Below are 18147 nucleotides of genomic sequence, written 5' to 3' on the forward strand. Positions count from 1 at the left end.
TGAATCGGTGATAAGGTATAATTGGGTTCGCAATAACAACGAAACAAATCAATGGTCTGGGAACCCTTCATATTTCTACTTTTGTGAAATGTTTGGACAAAACATTACAGTCGTCCTTTTAATCAATATGCTTACGAAACATATGACATTTTTCAAATCATTTGATTTAAACAAGAAGTAAATACTGAAAACATCTCACACTTTCACTCATTACAAACACACTACAAATTTCCGTGAATATGTATGCATGTCTATACATAATGTAAATGCAATGTATATTTAAAAACTGCTAGCTACATGTAAATGCAATGTATAATTAAGAACTGCTAGCTACATATAAATTCAATGTTTAATTAAGAACTGCTAGCTACATGTAAATGCAATGTATAATTAAGAACTACTAGTTACATGTAATTGCAATATATAACTAGTATCTCAATTGTTTGTAAAACAATTGAAAGGTCTTTCCTGTTAAAGTGATGTTTTCGTAATGTACCTTGTACGACCTTTTGTTTGATAAACGACAAGCATACCTTCTGAAACTTTCCACTTTTAACACTTAATGACCTCATCAGCCTATATTTTTGAGATCGGAATTATGATATAAATAACATAGAGTAGATGAGCTTTCATTTGATATGCAACAACTCTATGTTCTAGAAAGTTTGATTTTTGCACTTAATAACCCGATCCAACTAATTTTTGGAGGTCGGGATTTGATATTTCCAATGTACACATCATGACCTTTCATTTAATATACAACAACCCTATCTTAAAAGAAAATTTATTTTTTGCACTCAATGACCCCATCCAACCCATTTTTGGGAGACGTCAATTTTAAATTTGAAATGTACGCTTTATGTTCTTTCATTTGATATGCGACAACCTTACCATCTGAGAAATTTGAATGTTTGCACTAAATGACCCCACCCGTCCTCCTGGGATGAAAAGGGGGTTTAAAATTTTCATTTTTAAATAGAGTACATTTAGACCTTCAATTTGATATATCAGATGACCCCATTTGATAAAGTGCAAAAAATGATGCAATATCAACTATATAAATAGAAGTTATGAAACATACAAAATCAATGCAAAACTTGAAAATTTCAAATTGAATTTTTGGCGTTTTTTTTCCATGGAATGTTTTTGGTATTTGGTCAAACATAGAACTATGTTAACCTCTTCAATTTCTTAAAAATTTTAAGAGGTACGCTCTTGTTGATTCAGAAATACATGCGTCCGCTCGCAAAACTTCAAACTGCATTATCTCTACAGCAACAATAGATATCTCAAATCCGTTAAATGATAAATGATCTACACTTGAAGGACAACATTATAGAAAAAGAATTGGGACAATTTCAAAGTTCACCAAGGTCACAATTAATCATCAAATATATGATGCAATACCAAACTTAAGAACCGGAAGTCGTAGAGACACGGGACTAGCACCATTCAACTCGAGACCACTTGACCATTCAAATATCACAAGGTCAAGGTCATAGTATACTGTGAAGGTCAAGGTGAAATTTCATCATGACCTGACATTGACCTCAAATTGAAGGTCTTGAATTACTGATCATCTTTGCAGTTTATAGTATGTTGATATCTGTTGCCTTTAAAAAGATATACACAAAATACTATACTTTTAAGAATCATCCAATTGTAACTTTTGAATAGACGGTCGGACCTTTATGGGCTTATAATATAAAATGTACAGCTCGTCGAGAGGAACATTTTATACGCTGTATGTATGCATCAAAGTCTTATCGTTTTCCTACTATGTAAGCTTGAAATTGCAGCATAATTTTATTTTGCACTCGGTGACCTTTGACCTTGGATGCATATTGAAGGTCACATAAATTAAAGATTATTGGTGAAGGTTCAAGGTGTCTATGACTTCCGGTTCTGAAAATAGAATTTTTCAAAAATTATTTATATTTTTTAAAGGGAAATTACTCCTTATAAGGGTAAGTAACAAATTAATTGTTTATGTTTATAAACATTGCCATCTGTTCTTGTACATGCTGTCATTTTCAATTACATTCTATCTCTAATACTTTTTGAGAAAAATGCAAATATAAAAAATTGCTATAAGGGGATATAACTCTCAAAGGGGATGATGAAATCCTATGCAGCCTCATGTGGTAATACATCATGATGATATCTACCTATTTTCCATATAAGGTCATGATATCTTTTAAAACATTAAAGGGGGGCCATGTTGAAAAAAAATCAATAAAAGGGGATGATGAAATCCTACAAAAGTTCATCTGGTAAAAGTTCATGATGAGGTCAATCGATGGTCCATATTTGGTCTTGATAACTTCAACAGAAAGGGGAGGAGGCCCTGTCAAAAAAATGTTGGAAGAAAAAAAGAAAAAGACTAGTATCTCAATTGTTTGTAAAACAATTGAAAGGTCTTTCCTGTAAAAGTGATGTTTTCGTAATGTACCTTGTACGACCTTTCGTTTGATAAACGACAAGCATACCTTCTGAAACTTTCCACATTTAACACTTAATGACCTCATCCGCCTACATTTTTGAGATCGGAATTATGATATAAATAACATAGAGTAGATGAGCTTTCATTTGATATGCAACAACTCTATGTTCTAGAAAGTTTGATTTTTGCACTTAATAACCCTATTCAACTAAATTTTGGAGGTCGGGATTTGATATTTCCAATGTACACATCATGACCTTTCATTTAATATACAACAACCCTATCTTAAAAGAAAATTTATTTTTTGCACTCAATGACCCCATCCAACCCATTTTTGGGAGACGTCAATTTGTAGAAGTGTTATTTTATGTCCACTGTAATTAATTTTGTCTTATTTTGTCTGTTAAAGTCATTAAGTCAAATGGCTATTCTGCTATAAGAGATTAACATAGCATGTTCTCTAAGGCCACATTGTAAGTACTTTTATATGATTTATATGTTTTATTTTTGTAAACAAAGAGTTGGAGAATATTTGGAGAATATTTAGGTCAGTTGGAGAATATTTGGAGAATATTTAGGTCAGTTGGAGAATATTTGGAGAATATTTAGGTCAGTTGGAGAATATTTGGAGAATATTTGGAGATCATAGGTATATAAGAGCCCTTAGAAGTTTTAGTGTTTATGAAATTGAAGTTGAGAAAGGAACTATACATTATGAAACGTTAAAAAGATTTTATTATTGTGGTCAGTTTTTAGCCGATTTTGGGAGAATTTATAGATTCTTAGAAAGTTGTGTCATTACTATTCAACTGTATGCATTTTTGATATTTTGTCCGCTCAGACTGTTGCGTGGTTTAGAACACTATGCCTGTGGCGTTTTTCTTTGGGGTGCACAGTATTGGACACTGTTGCCGATTTTGATGCGGAGTTGTAATGAAATCCATTTGTGATGTGTGAAAGTAATGTGCCAATGAATATTTGAACTATACATTTTGTAAACTGTATATATAATGTAAATAGTGTCCTGGAATGGAATTTTAATAAATATATTAGTGAATTTACTTGTATATTTCTTTGACAACAAGACTACAGATTATTGGATTATTTTGTTCTTGAATTTTCTGTGATTTCATAATACCCGGCCTGACCAGAAAGTTTGATGTAACTCGACCGCCATGGCATTTTTGGTGTCAGAAGTGGGATCCAACAAGAACAACTAGTGGATTTCAATATTCAACATATTATGGACTACCAGATATAACTTTTGGATGTACGTTTATATATATTTCTGAACTGTAAGTGTTTCATCATATTATTTTTATTTTTGTGATTATTTTAATACGTAATTATGGGCCGTACAAGGAAAACCAGAAATAGAAGTCTTTCACCTGCTCCATCTGTGTCTGTAGTGCGAACACCAATTTCATCTACACCTCATGAGCGCAGAGATTTGCCTGAAGTGAAATCACAAGTAACACCGTCGAAATTTTTTGGAGACGTTGGGGAAGATTTTGAAAGCTGGATTAAAATATTTGATAGAATCAGCCGAGCCAATCGTTGGAGTAATGGCAGGAAGGGAGAAATGTTGCCTGCGTACCTGAGGGGCAGAGCTGCTGACTATTTCGAGGATTTGGATAGTGAAATTCAAAATGATTTTGATACAGCTGTGCAAAAGTTAGAGCAAAGATTTTGCCCAAAAGAACTTGAACGTATGTACTATAGTGAGTTATTTCAGAGGAAGCAAATTTCTGGTGAAAGTGTTGGAGACTACGGAAATACAATCTTAAAACTGGTAAGACGGGCACTTGGAGGCATGTCACTCAAAGAGCTTGACAGGTTAGCTATGGAACGCTTTTTGCAAGGACTTCATTCTAGTTTAAGGCGATTTGTTATGATGAGCGACCCACAGAGCTTTGAGCAAGAATTCATTGTTTCGGCAACCGGACAGCCTCTATATATTACTGGAATTATTGAATGTGAAATTAGTGTTTATTGTCTGTGCACAATATATATGTAGTCATGGATTTGCTTCATGATGCTATCATTGGAACTGATATTATGGAATAAATTCGAATAGTGATTGATATGAAAGATGAAGCTGCTTACTGGAATAATATGTATGTAGCGTTCATAGGAAGTGGTGATCAAAATAGTGTCGAATCAAGGGCTTTGTTCAGGATGAATTTAATTCGAAGAATAAAGGAAGATGTAAATGGAACGATTGGAATTGTTGAACCAAGTGTCAATCAACTTCAAAATAGAGTGTTTTACCGGCAAAAGTTTTGGCAAAAGTTTGGTTTGTGACAAAGATATTGTGTTTAAAGTGTTGAATCTAACTTCAAAACCAGTTAAACTATTCAAGGATACAAACATTGGTACATTTGAGGAAATTGATGAGCTTTCTGATGAGGAACCACTACCAGAAGACCCTTATACAACATTTTCTCTAATTCTATAGAGTGATGTTTCGGACAATGAAATGTTAATAGATGAAGAGGAACATTTAGATAATTTGGACAAAACATTTTTTGATATCTCAAATGACTTCCAGCTTGCTGAGGACAGTGCCAATAAATCTTAAGACAAAGAAGACAACCCTGGTGATGACATTATTTCTATATCAGATACTTTGACATTTGGTGATATGAATAGTTCTTCTCATGTTATTATAGATGAAACAACTACAACAATTATCATCGAGTTAACCAGAAGAGACTTTTCCTATACCAATGGGATGATGGAAACAGTACGTGAAAGCCGTATCCAATACTCGAATGGAATGGATCCAGAGGAAATAGACTTTTCCGCATTGGCAGCAAATATTATCAGTGAGGTCAATGAACATTCAAAAAATTAAAACAAAAGATTTACAAGTGCAGACAATTTATAATGGTGTTTATGCTGGATTTTATTTGAACAATTAATTTGTTTTATTACTTCAGTTTTATTTTGTTACTATAGACATTATAGAAGTAGAGTTCGATGACTGAGGTTAGTCATCATTTAGAAGGGAAGGAATGTAGAAGTGTTATTTTATGTCCACTGTAATTAATTTTGTCTTATTTTGTCTGTTAAAGTCATTAAGTCAAATGGCTATTCTGCTATAAGAGATTAACATAGCATGTTCTCTAAGGTCACACTGTAAGTACTTTATGATTTATATGTTTTATTTTTGTAAACAAAGAGTTGGAGAATATTTGGAGAATATTTAGGTCAGTTGGAGAATATTTGGAGAATATTTAGGTCAGTTGGAGAATATTTGGAGAATATTTAGGTCAGTTGGAGAATATTTGGAGAATATTTGGAGATCATAGGTATATAAGAGCCCTTAGAAGTTTTAGTGTTTATGAAATTGAAGTTGAGAAAGGAACTATACATTATGAAACGTTAAAAAGATTTTATTATTGTGGTCAGTTTTTAGCCGATTTTGGGAGAATTTATAGATTCTTAGAAAGTTGTGTCATTACTATTCAACTGTATGCATTTTTGATATTTTGTCCGCTCAGACTGTTGCGTGGTTTAGAACACTATGCCTGTGGCGTTTTTCTTTGGGGTGCACAGTATTGGACACTGTTGCCGATTTTGATGCGGAGTTGTAATGAAATCCATTTGTGATGTGTGAAAGTAATGTGCCAATGAATATTTGAACTATACATTTTGTAAACTGTATATATAATGTAAATAGTGTCCTGGAATGGAATTTTAATAAATATATTAGTGAATTTACTTGTATATTTCTTTGACAACAAGACTACAGATTATTGGATTATTTTGTTCTTGAATTTTCTGTGATTTCATAATACCCGGCCTGACCAGAAAGTTTGATGTAACTCGACCGCCATGGCAAATTTGAAATTTGAAATGTACGCTTTATGTTCTTTCATTTGATATGCGACAACTTAACCATCTGAGAAATTTGAATGTTTGCACTAAATGACCCCACCCGTCCTCCTGGGATGAAAAGGGGGTTTAAAATTTTAATTTTTAAGTAGAGTTTATTTAGACCTTCAATTTGATATATCAGATGACCCCATTTGACAAAGTGCAAAAAATGATGCAATATCAACTAGTATATAAATAGAAGTTATGAAACTTACAAAGTCAATGCAAAACATGAAAATTTCAAATTGAATTTTTTGCGTTTTTTTCCATGGAATGTTTTTGGTATTTGGTCAAACATAGAACTATGTTAACCTCTTCAATTTCTAAAACATTTTAAGAGGTATGCTCTTGTTGATTCAGAAATACATGCCTCCGCTCGCAAAACTTCAAACTACATTATCTCTACAACGACAATAGATATCTCAAATCTGTTAAATGATAAATGATCTACAGTTGAAGGACAACATAATAGAAAAGAATTGGGACAATTTCAAAGTTCACCAAGGTCACACTTAATCATCAAATATATGATGCAATACCAAACTTAAGAACCGGAAGTCGTAGAGACATGGGACTAGCACCATTCAACTCAGGACCACTTGACCTTTCAAATATCACAAGGTCAAGGTCATAGTATACTGTGAAGGTCAAGGTGAAATTTCATCATGACCTGACATTGACCTCAAATTGAAGGTCTTGAATTACTGATCATCTTTGCAGTTTATAGTAGGTTGATATATGTTACCTTTAAAAAGATATACACAAAATATTTTACTTTTAAGAATCATCCCGTTGTAACTTTTGAACAGACGGTCGGACCTTTATCGGCTTATAATATAAAGTGTAGAGCTCATTGAGAGGAACATTTTATACGATGTATGTATGCAGCAAAGTCTTATCGTTTTCCTAATATGTAAGCTTGAAATTGCAGCGTAATTTTATTTTGCACTCGGTGACCTTTGACCTTGGGTGCATATTGAAGGTCACATAAATTAAAGATTATTGGTGAAGGTTCAAGGTCTCTATGACTTCCGGTTCTGAAAATAGAATTTTTCAAAAATTATTTATAATTTTTAAAGGGAAATAACTCCTTATAAGGGTAAGTAACAAATTAATTGTTTATGTTTATAAACATTGCCATCTGTTCTTGTACATGCTGTCATTTTCAATTACATTCTATCTCTAATACTTTTTGAGAAAAATGCAAATATAAAAAATTGCTATAAAGGATAACTCTCAAAAGAAATGATGAAATCCTATGCAGCCTCATGTGGTAATACATCATGATGATATCTACCTATTGTCCATATAAGGTCATGATATCTTTTAAAACATTAAAGGGGGGCCATGTTGAAAAAAATCAATAAAAGGGAGATAACTTCTAAAGGGGATGATGAAATCCTACAAAAGTTCATCTGGTAAAAGTTCATGATGAGGTCTAACGATGGTCTATATTTGGTCTTGATAACTTCAACAGAAAGGGGAGGAGGCCCTGTCAAAAAAATGTTGGAAGAAAAAAAAAGAAAAAGAAAAAACATTAGAAAAACAATAAGGTCTTTCCTCACGGAGAGGAAAGACCTTAATTAAGAACTGCTAGCTACATGTAGCTAATAAAAAGTATAATGTAAAAAAAAATATTTTCATTAAACTACTATTAGTACACCTTGTTTACGGGCCGGCTGAAGTCCGCCGCCGGGTGCGGGATTGCCTCGCTGTGTTGAAGCACCATTGGTGGCCTTAAGCTGTTTCTGCTCTTTGGTCGGGTTGTTGTCGCTTTGACACATTCCCCATTTCCATTCTCAATCATATAAATGATTAATATTCTATACAGCGGAGCCGAGAATTTTTCATAAACATTTGCACTATTATTTTTGTTTGTAATATCAATTTATTCGACTGCTATTTTCTATTCTGGATATCATTTCTTAACTTACATCCAATAAACAAATGTTCAAACTCTTCTTCATAGATTCGAACAAATATCTCTCTTTCTTACTGATGCTGAATTGGTCATAAGATCATTGTTAATAATACAATTGTTTATACCGGAATTTACACTGACCTATATCCCAGCATCCTGCACACTACATCTGCCTCTTCAGATCCGAAACTTCTAGGTGTCACAGTACCCCATGTGTTGTTATGTTTTACCTCAATCCGTCCTTCATGCTCAACATTAGAAGCTGCTAGTCGTAAACTTGCATTTGAGTTCTCTAAAATAATGAGACGAATGGTATATTGGAAACCTATCTATAACATATTTCTGAACTCTCTGTTCGGATCATTTAATTTGTGTTGTAGTATACGTTTGATTTTGTGTTGCTTATCTATAAGATATCCTTATAAACGTAAAATAAAAAAACTTATATATATATATAAAGGTACTTGTTATTCGGGATAGATATGATTATAACGTTTATCAGACCTCTAGATCTTGTTCGGTACAATTTTCACGTTATGACACATGCAGCATAACACTAAATCGTTCAAACAAAGTAACATTGATGTTTTTATGTTGAATATTAATGATTAAATAAAGCTTTGTGTAATTACCAGGCAGGGTCCAATATAATGGTGACAAATACAAAAAAAAATGGTGCAACTGGAAAATATGAAATCAGTTTTTTTTTTTTATATCTCTCGGGTCTTGTGAGATATATGTTGTTAAATTTTATTATATAGTTCATATTATAATTTCAAGAGTTTTTTTTTCCTTTTTGTGAAGCATCCTATATAATTCAAATTTCCTAACGCGCGTCTGGCATACTAACTTATTGGCCTGGAATATTTTATGAGTCTTTTTTAGTCTTTGTGTTGTCCCCTTTTGTTTACCTAGCTCCTTATATAGCGCCCATTGACTTGATGCAAAATCTTACTTATTAGGGCATTTCTGTAGAGGATGAACAAAAATATGAACACATATGTATTTTTTTCCTCATTGTTGAAGGTCTTACGGTTGCCTATAATTGCTTACATCCACTTCATTTGAACTTTGGTGGATAGATGACACATTGGCAATTATACCACATCTCCTTATTTTCATACAGCAAAACCTACTTTTATCTAATGAGCAACAGGTGGAACATTTTGGACGATTCTATATGAGGGTCTGAATGAGGGCCTCAATTCTGTATTCTTTAATTTTTTTTGCTATATTTCTCTTTCCTTTATGTTAGGCCCATTATTTTCTGTATATTTTAGCACCCCGTTATTCTCTATTCTTAAGTATTTAACCCATTTTTCTCTATTCTTATATTTGGCCAATCCTTCTCTTTTCTTTATTTTTTGACACATTTTTCTTTATTCTTTTTTTTTGGCCAATCATTCTCGATTCTTTTAATCCGATATAGATTCTCATGTTATTGGGAGGACATTCTTGGTGGAACAAATATTTTAAGCGAAATCGGACACAGAACTTTTCTAGTCTCGGGACGATTAAGAATTTGACATTTTGTATTTGGGTTGCTGCCTCATTGCATATACTCCACATCTCTTTTTTATTCATTAGTTTTCAGGTAAAACTCACATGTTAGGGTTTTAATGTACATATACATGAATAATTTAATTTCTCAAACCTTTTTCTGCTTTTGTCCAACATCTAACTGCTACCAATGAATGATATCCGTCGCACTGACAGGATGTGCATTGCTCTCCCCATGCCTCGTGTGAACACTGGTCCAGATGTGTACCATTTTCAGGACATCTCAGATTTTGTATAAGCTCTCTAAAGAATGTATGTCTGACATCTGGATTGAATTTAAAGCCACCAAAACTGAAGAAATTAAAACTATATAGTCTTCATTAGAGAATTTGAGCAGCGTGTGAAGTGTAAATTGGTATGAATACATTCTGTATGTGCCTTTTCCAAGTCAGGAACCTGTCATTCAGTGGTTGTCGTTGGTTGTTGACTGTGTTACATAACAGTTTTTGTTTTTCGTTTATTATCTTGTACATAAATTAGGCCGTCAGTTTTTTCGTTTGAATTGTTAAATATATTTGGCATTACGGGGCCTTTTATAGCTGACAATGCGGTATGGATTTTTCTCATTGTTTAAGGCCGTACGGTGACCTATGATAGTTGTTCATTTCTGTGTCATTTCGGTCTTTTGCGGAAAATTGTCTCATAAAGCGAATAATGATTTCGATAGAACTATATTTTGATTTATAAGATAAATGATAATCATCGCAATTATCTGTTCAAATCGGTTTTTCGATGAAAAATCCTCAGTGATAGCTGAAAATAAATGATTTTGCTAAAGACAGGATGAAAATGAATAATCTTTAACACAAAATGCAGGGATTAATTGTGAACAAAAGTAAATTTAAAGCGGAAAAATAGGCATGCGTAGCAACAGATGAAAATGAATAGTCAATCCGGAAAAAAATCCTCTAAATATCAAAATTATAAATACGTTGAAACATGGAAAGTTTTGCATTTTCCAATCCAATTTGGGGTTGAACATTTTTGGTAAAAAATAGTTATTGGTTCTTCTAAAACATTCTTTTATATCTATACATAACTATGCATATTTGAATGATTGTCATAACTGAATGCCCGAAAATTACGTTAATTAAGATAATTTGTGAAAAAGTTTTAAATGCACTTTACAAAACTTAAAACAAAAGAACTTTTTACTCACTTATGTCCAAGCATTTTACAAAGAACGTTGACTTCTCTATGTCCGACCCCATGATCACAAATTCTGCCTATCTGTCCGTTGTGAAATACTTCGACAGTTCCTTCTGGTAAATGTTGTGATAATTGAATAAGGCTGACAGGAACTGGACAAAATAAACAGAATGTTAACAATTATCAGACGTGTCAAATATATAACAATACAAAATATGACAATATATAAGTTTTGGAGTAAGTTCATTAAAATTGTCTTCAAACACAACTAGCCTCGTTGGACAGAGTCAGATCTGGTTTGTCCAATAGCCTCATTGGACAGAGTCAGGTCTGGTTTGTCCAATAGCCTCACTGGACAGAGTCAGATCTGGTGTGTCCATTAGCCTCATTGGACAGAGTCAGATCTAGTTTGTCCACTGGCCTCATTGGACAGAGTTAGATCTGGTTTGTCCACTAGCTCATTGGACAGAGTAAGATCTGGTTTGTCCACTAGCCTCAGTGAACAGAGTCAAATCTGGTTTGTCCACTAGCCTTATTGGACAGAGTAAGATCTGGTTTGTCCAATAACCTCATTGGACAAAGTCAAATCTGGTTTGTACCATGCATCATGCATATTCAAACATTGTTTTAATTAGTTTTTAGTTTTCTATGTTGGGTTTGTAGACTATTGTTTAGTGTTTAGTTTTCCATGTTGTGTTTAGTGTTTATAATTAGTTTTCTATGTTGGGTTTAGTGTTTAGTTTTCTATGTTGGGTTTGTAGACTATTGTTTAGTGTTTAGTTTCCCATGTTGTGTTTAGTGTTTAGTTTTCTATGTTGTGTTTAGTGTTTAGTTTTCTATGTTGTGTTTAGTGTTTAGTTTTCTATGATGGGTTTGTAGACTATTGTTTGTCTTTTTGTCGTTTCTCGGGTTTTTTTTTTACGAATTTATCTGTCTCTTTTCGACATTTTTAGTTTCGATTCTTGCTTTGATATCATTCGCCTTTTTTAGCAGAAATAATCGGAATGAGATTGATATAACCTGTACATGTATATCGAAATGTTTTCATTTCATGTCAAGAGAAGTAGAATATTATATTTAATAATTTGGCATGCCTGTATGTAGTTTTTCAGACGTACATGTACACTGAATTTTCATATTCAGTTTAATGAATATGTATATATATGACACAATTCAGCACAACTTACATGAATCAAGTATTAACAATTGTAATTGTATTCAATTTGTTCCTTATGGCATCATTTGAATATAAATATCGGTATGAAAATAAAAATGTAGACGAAAGAGTGTGTTTTATGTGTAATAATAACATAGAAGACGAAAAACATGATACATTATCATGCCCTTTATATGCAGATTTGCGATTTTGTTTATATAGCGAAGCTATGAAATATAATGTAGATTTTAATGATTTGTCTGATGATGATAAATTTGTATATTTATTTAGAAACATAAATTGTTATGATATGGTTGCCAAAACCTGCTTTGATATTTTAAGTAGAAGCAGTTTTTTGGTTTTTTTTGCTGGAAAATGGTGGCTGATATCTTGAGTGGCTACTAAAAGTGGCTGTCAGCTGGAGTCTGGTTCAATATTCCGGTTGATAATGAGATCCTGCTCCAATAACGACACCTTTCATTATTTTCTTTTCAATTATATTCATGCGATACTTCATACTCATTAATAAATATATCTTAAACTACGAAAAGAGGACAGGATTATGGTTACAACAAAGAGTAATATACATACAGTGTCACCTGAAAACACATATATTGTATGGTAATTTATAGAAACGCAACCCCTACATTTATCATGTTGATAAAACGCAACCCCTACATTTATCATGTTGATCAATTTCAAACCGACGCATTTTCTTTGGAAGTTGACCAATCGTTCTAACTTTTTTTGAAGACTTCTAATGATGTGCATCCAGAAGCAATTTTAAGAGCTTTTCGATTTTCGTATTTTAACGTTTATGGTTAAAATTTGTCAGTTTTAATTTTAACCCCTGCTGGACGAATCATCAGTTTATGAAATGAAAAAAAATAAATGCAAGAACAAATTGTTGTAGTAACATTTACCCAAATTTTTGAGGAATGTATTTCAAGAATATTCAAGTATTTTAATTTATTTAACAAAGCAGCAAATAGGGACTTACAATATTTTGTTTTGCGTTTCTATAAACTCACGGTACATTTTCTGTTACGTTCAGTCAAGTCACGACGCATGCACTGTGCATTCATACTTAAATGTAAACCAATAGCTAATCATAATATATTACGTGCTCACCTTGCAATGGTTCTTGTCTACACGTGACTCCAACGTAGAAATCAAGCGATGATACTTCACATTCAACGTTGTCTCCCCATCCGGAACAGTGACTGATATCGGTCGCGTTCAAAGAACAATGCGCATTGTTCATCCAAAATGGATTCCCATACCGATGTGGTCTACGGAAAATTAACTTATCTGCATATGCATTCCATGGTTGCCCTCCATGACTAAAATATAAAAGTTTCTGGGTACGTGTTTATGTCAGAAAGCATTTTAAACAGTTTTAAATATCTATATTTGAATTTGCTATTGTTTTTTTGCTATAAAATATGACAACTACGTGATCCCAATAGCTTTTTTTTAACAAAACTGTATTAATTACAACTATATTGATATATTTTTTTGCATATGCATTCCAACCTACATGACCTAGTTGGAGATGCAATAAAAGAAAGATTCAACAGTAAAGATTACATACGGGTATCCAAGTGACCGACATATAACTGCAGCTTCTATAGTTGTAAATCCACTGACGCAGATAGCTCCCCATTTGTGCTTGTGAAAAACTTCAATCAGTCCTTCTCCATGTGTTGTGGATGTAACTAGACGTACAGGAGTTACACTGGATTCTAAGATTGTAGTATTCAAGATTATTTTATATCAAAGTTTAAGCTAAAGTGTCATTTGTGGAAATACTGAATTTGAAACAGCTATTAATGGATTATTTAGTAAACACTAGAATAATCATAATCACACATTACCAAGTTTCTTAGATATCGAAGTCAATATAGAACAGTAACTATTCAACTTGGACGCTGTGTAATTTTTGTTCATATGGTTGACATACCTATTCTTTAGTATGGTATTAAACAATTGTATTTTTTTTAAAGAAAACAAAATTCTAATGTATAATGCAACAGTTGTTTCATAACCAATTTTTTTGTAAATCCATTGCTATAAAATTTTCATAAAACTATCCTAGTTATTCCAATAAAGACTAATTTGAACAAACCTCAGGTGAAAAAAATGTATCAACAAAAATTGCAATGCTTCTACGTAATATTCTAAGGATATGACTAACTAACTGGTTTGATTTTTACCATTCACGTAGACTTCGAACAGCCGTTGCAGACTGACCTCTTCAGTAATCGTCACGCGGCACCTGTAAAGTCCAGAGTCTGAAGTCTCTGTTTGTTTGATGACAAGTTTACTGATATAGCGACCTCGGTTATAGATATCACGTGTCCATTTCTTTTGTCGTATCAGATATTTTGCGCCTTCACTGATTAAGTTGAAGTTTTCAGTATTTGTATTGGACATCTTTTCCCACTGAAAAATTAAATGAATTCAAAATTACTTATTTCAGTGAAGTTTTTTCGAGTGTGCTTCGAAATTAGGTACAACATCGAAGGTAACATCATATCAAGGATTTTTAAAGTTCTTACTATACAAATCCTTGGTAATATCATTTTAGATTTGTCAGCATTTACATAATTACTATACAAATCCTTGGTAATATCAATGTAGGTTTGTCAGCATTTACATAATTACTATACAAATCCTTGGTAATATCAATGTAGGTTTGTCAGCATTTACATAATCACTATACAAATCCTTGGTAATATCAATGTAGGTTTGTCAGCATTTACATAATTACTATACAAATCCTTGGTAATATCAATGTAGGTTTGTCAGCATTTACATAATTACTATACAAATCCTTGGTAATATCAATGTAGGTTTGTCAGCATTTACATAATTACTATACAAATCCTTGGTAATATCAATGTAGGTTTGTCAGCATTTACATAATTACTATACAAATCCTTGGTAATATCAATGTAGGTTTGTCAGCATTTACATAATTACTGGATCCTTGATTGTTATCGTATTCTCAGTTTTGCAAAATCATTTTAATGGCCTGATTATCTCATTTATCATGTTCTGTTAATATTCAAGTATCTTTATTTTTCTTTTTTTTTTCTTCTTCTTTTTTATGGTGGGGGTAGGTGTATTAACAGCAATACAAAACGACATTGATACACAGTCCTGGCGTTTTCAAACGACTTCATGATAATCTAAGTTTTCCATTTAGGATAGAATCGTCAACTTTCTGCACCGACTGATGCCAATTATGAAATAGTCGTATATGATAGTCTAACTTCTAAGTTTTAGACATCCATAACGCTCAATTCACTTTTACTTCTTTGATTCACCTTAGGACATAAGTTCAATGCTGTTTTTTTAAGTGAAATTGGTGTTAGTATACCTTTGTTCTAGTTGTATGTGTTTATTGTAGTATAGTTTACCTCTAATGGAAGTGTATTATTTCTTCTTTTTCCAATTTTTATTTTTATTTTGAATCAGGATTAACTACGGACTATCTCAGTACACGCTGCCATTTACCGTGACTACTTGTTCTTTTCAATTATTTATAAACTATTTATAAATTAATGTAATTCAATCTTTAATGTGAACTCAACAATCTATTAAATAATTCAGGTTAAATTCTTAATTTGTTTGGTTTCGCGCCCAAAATACGTGTTTCTATGTACAGATTCCCGCGCCCATAACACGTGTTTCTGGTATACGCTTGAGACGAAGAGTTTATAAAGTCAAAAAGTAAACGTTTTTAAGCCAGTAATACATGATAATAATTCAATGCATTATTTTGCATCTAAAAAGTCTGTAAAATATGGTTCATCATCAATTCACATAATCAAATTATTCTGTTTTTAAATGAACTATGAGCATTGCCTCGTTTTCACGATGCATGTAAGCACACACTATCATACTTATCTACCTGTTCTACAAATTAGTCCAGTCTATTTGAAATAGTTTTCTTATGAGTAAATAATTGTTAATCTCACATACCATAAATGTTGGTGATTGTTCAGCACTAGTCCTCACTTTACATCTCAAAGCAACATCTTTGTTTTGGCCAATACCGTAGTTGCTGTAGTATGGAGGTAAAAACTCTAACCCTGATAAACTCGTGGTATCTACGAATAAAAGGTTTTTTTTAGTGTTTTTCTAGGACAAATTTTTTCAGTGAAAAAAATGTATCTTATCATTTTAATCCTTCTGAAATAGTAACCTCTCATGTACCAGGCAGTTCTAATAATTTACTTTAAAGATGAAATAGCCACAAACAGTCAAATGTTTACGAAGCCGGTTAAAGTCAGTGTGTTGATTTATTTTCGAGTTAAGCGAACTCGCACGACTTAGGAGCTCGCTATTACGACTAGGTAACCCGTTATCACGACTTAGAAAATCGTTATAACGACTTAGCTAACTCGTAATCAGGACTTAGCTACGTCGGTATCACATCAAAGCTATTCGTTATCACAACTCGTTATTATGATTGATTTTATCGTAATAACTATTTAGCTAACCTTAGATTAGCATAAGTCTTTATGTGTTTATGACGATTAAGCTAAATCGTAATGTCGAGTTACTAAGCCATGAATTCGGGTTATCTGATTCGTGATAACGAATTAATTGATTTATGATAACGAGTTCGTTTACACGTATGATTAGTAAGCTAAATCGTTATAGTATCATATATGACGCACGGTAACATTATATTTTCAAAGTAATCTTATTATAAGTGCTTTAAAAGAAATAGATTTGTGTACACTTGGTCGTTAGTTCAAGCATTTCCTCAGATTACAAGAGAACATACTTTATGTTACGATATTTTTGTATAGCACTTATAAATTAAGAGGATGTCCATTGAAAAACCAGGCAGTGGATGGCACATGACATATTTTGTTTTCAAAATTTTTTCATCTATTTCATATCACAAATTCATTCTTTCTCAAAATCAGATTTTGTTTTTTTATTAACTGCAACAAATAAAGAGGAAAAAATACATATAAAGCACTGAAAATTCATTGAAAAGGGGAGATAACTCATTCATTTTGTACAACATTTTGTTGCCTTGTTAGTGAACTTTAAAATCATTTTCTGAGCCATCCACTGTTGATTTAAAAATATCTTTGACATATATATCCTTTGTATGATATAAACATTGCATTGGAACCTAAAAATCAGTGGGAAAAAAATTATGTTGTGCCACCCATATCATAGGATTTGCCTGATATTTACTTGGACAGCCTCTTAATGATAATTAGAAAACACCCCCGACATCGCGGATCCGTGACTAAATTAAAGTACCTACGCCTTATTCTAAGCCTCGAATTGTGTATTCCTATATTGTCATCTGATAAAGTAGTGATTATAAGGTGCATAGTTTTCTCTGCTATCAAAGATAAATTTAGGAAGTACAAAACACTACATTTATACGTCATATTACAAATATTTCCGACTTTGTATGGTTTCAGAGGAGTTGCGGCTCAATAAAATTGGTCTCTTCCTTTAGTAGTATAGAAACTCAATATGAAAACTTACGATTCCTTTCTGGTAGTCTGTAAGGATAGGAGTGAATAATTATAATACAATCCCATAAAACACAATAAAAGATAAATCTAATAGCGTGCATCTTACTTAAAGTTCTCACAACTACACTATTTTAAGATCTTTATTGTTGGTTTCCGGTAATGGTCTAATATGAGTATACATACATAAAACATTTAGATTAAAAATTGAACCTCTTTTAAAGAAGGTCGTATGATGAAACCTGACCAGTTTTATAGCAATACAAGGTTCAAATTTGATTTCAAACAAACGACAATTCAATCATTTATTTTCAACTATTCTATAGGTGCGACAATTTAATGGTTTATTTTTTAGATTGTAAAGAGTATGAACAAAGATATATCACATATGGGATCAATAATCTGAAAATTGATAAAGACGCCTCCTTTCAAAAAAAAAATAATCAAAATTAATGCCAGGGATATTCTTTGTTTTTTGTTGTTTGTTTATTTGTTTGTTTTGTTTGTTGTTGGGTTTGTT

General features: G+C 32.4%; 1 protein-coding gene across 1 annotated transcript in view; it reads right to left on the minus strand.

The window, feature by feature from the left end:
* Nucleotides 1–17779, minus strand: part of LOC143082452 (scavenger receptor cysteine-rich domain superfamily protein-like) — a 37110-nt gene extending 19331 nt beyond the window's left edge. The window contains exons 1-8 of the mRNA XM_076258116.1: nt 17641–17779; nt 16102–16229; nt 14328–14556; nt 13706–13856; nt 13243–13454; nt 10966–11107; nt 9901–10097; nt 8388–8538 (exon numbers count right to left, since the gene is read on the minus strand). Coding sequence (XP_076114231.1) covers nt 8388–8538; nt 9901–10097; nt 10966–11107; nt 13243–13454; nt 13706–13856; nt 14328–14556; nt 16102–16229; nt 17641–17731 — 1301 coding nt within the window. The 5' untranslated portion in view covers nt 17732–17779. The remainder of the gene's footprint in view (nt 1–8387; nt 8539–9900; nt 10098–10965; nt 11108–13242; nt 13455–13705; nt 13857–14327; nt 14557–16101; nt 16230–17640) is intronic.
* Nucleotides 17780–18147: the final 368 nt, after the last annotated feature.

This window comes from Mytilus galloprovincialis, chromosome 7 (assembly GCF_965363235.1).
Source record: "Mytilus galloprovincialis chromosome 7, xbMytGall1.hap1.1, whole genome shotgun sequence".
Classification (NCBI taxonomy): domain Eukaryota; kingdom Metazoa; phylum Mollusca; class Bivalvia; order Mytilida; family Mytilidae; genus Mytilus; species Mytilus galloprovincialis.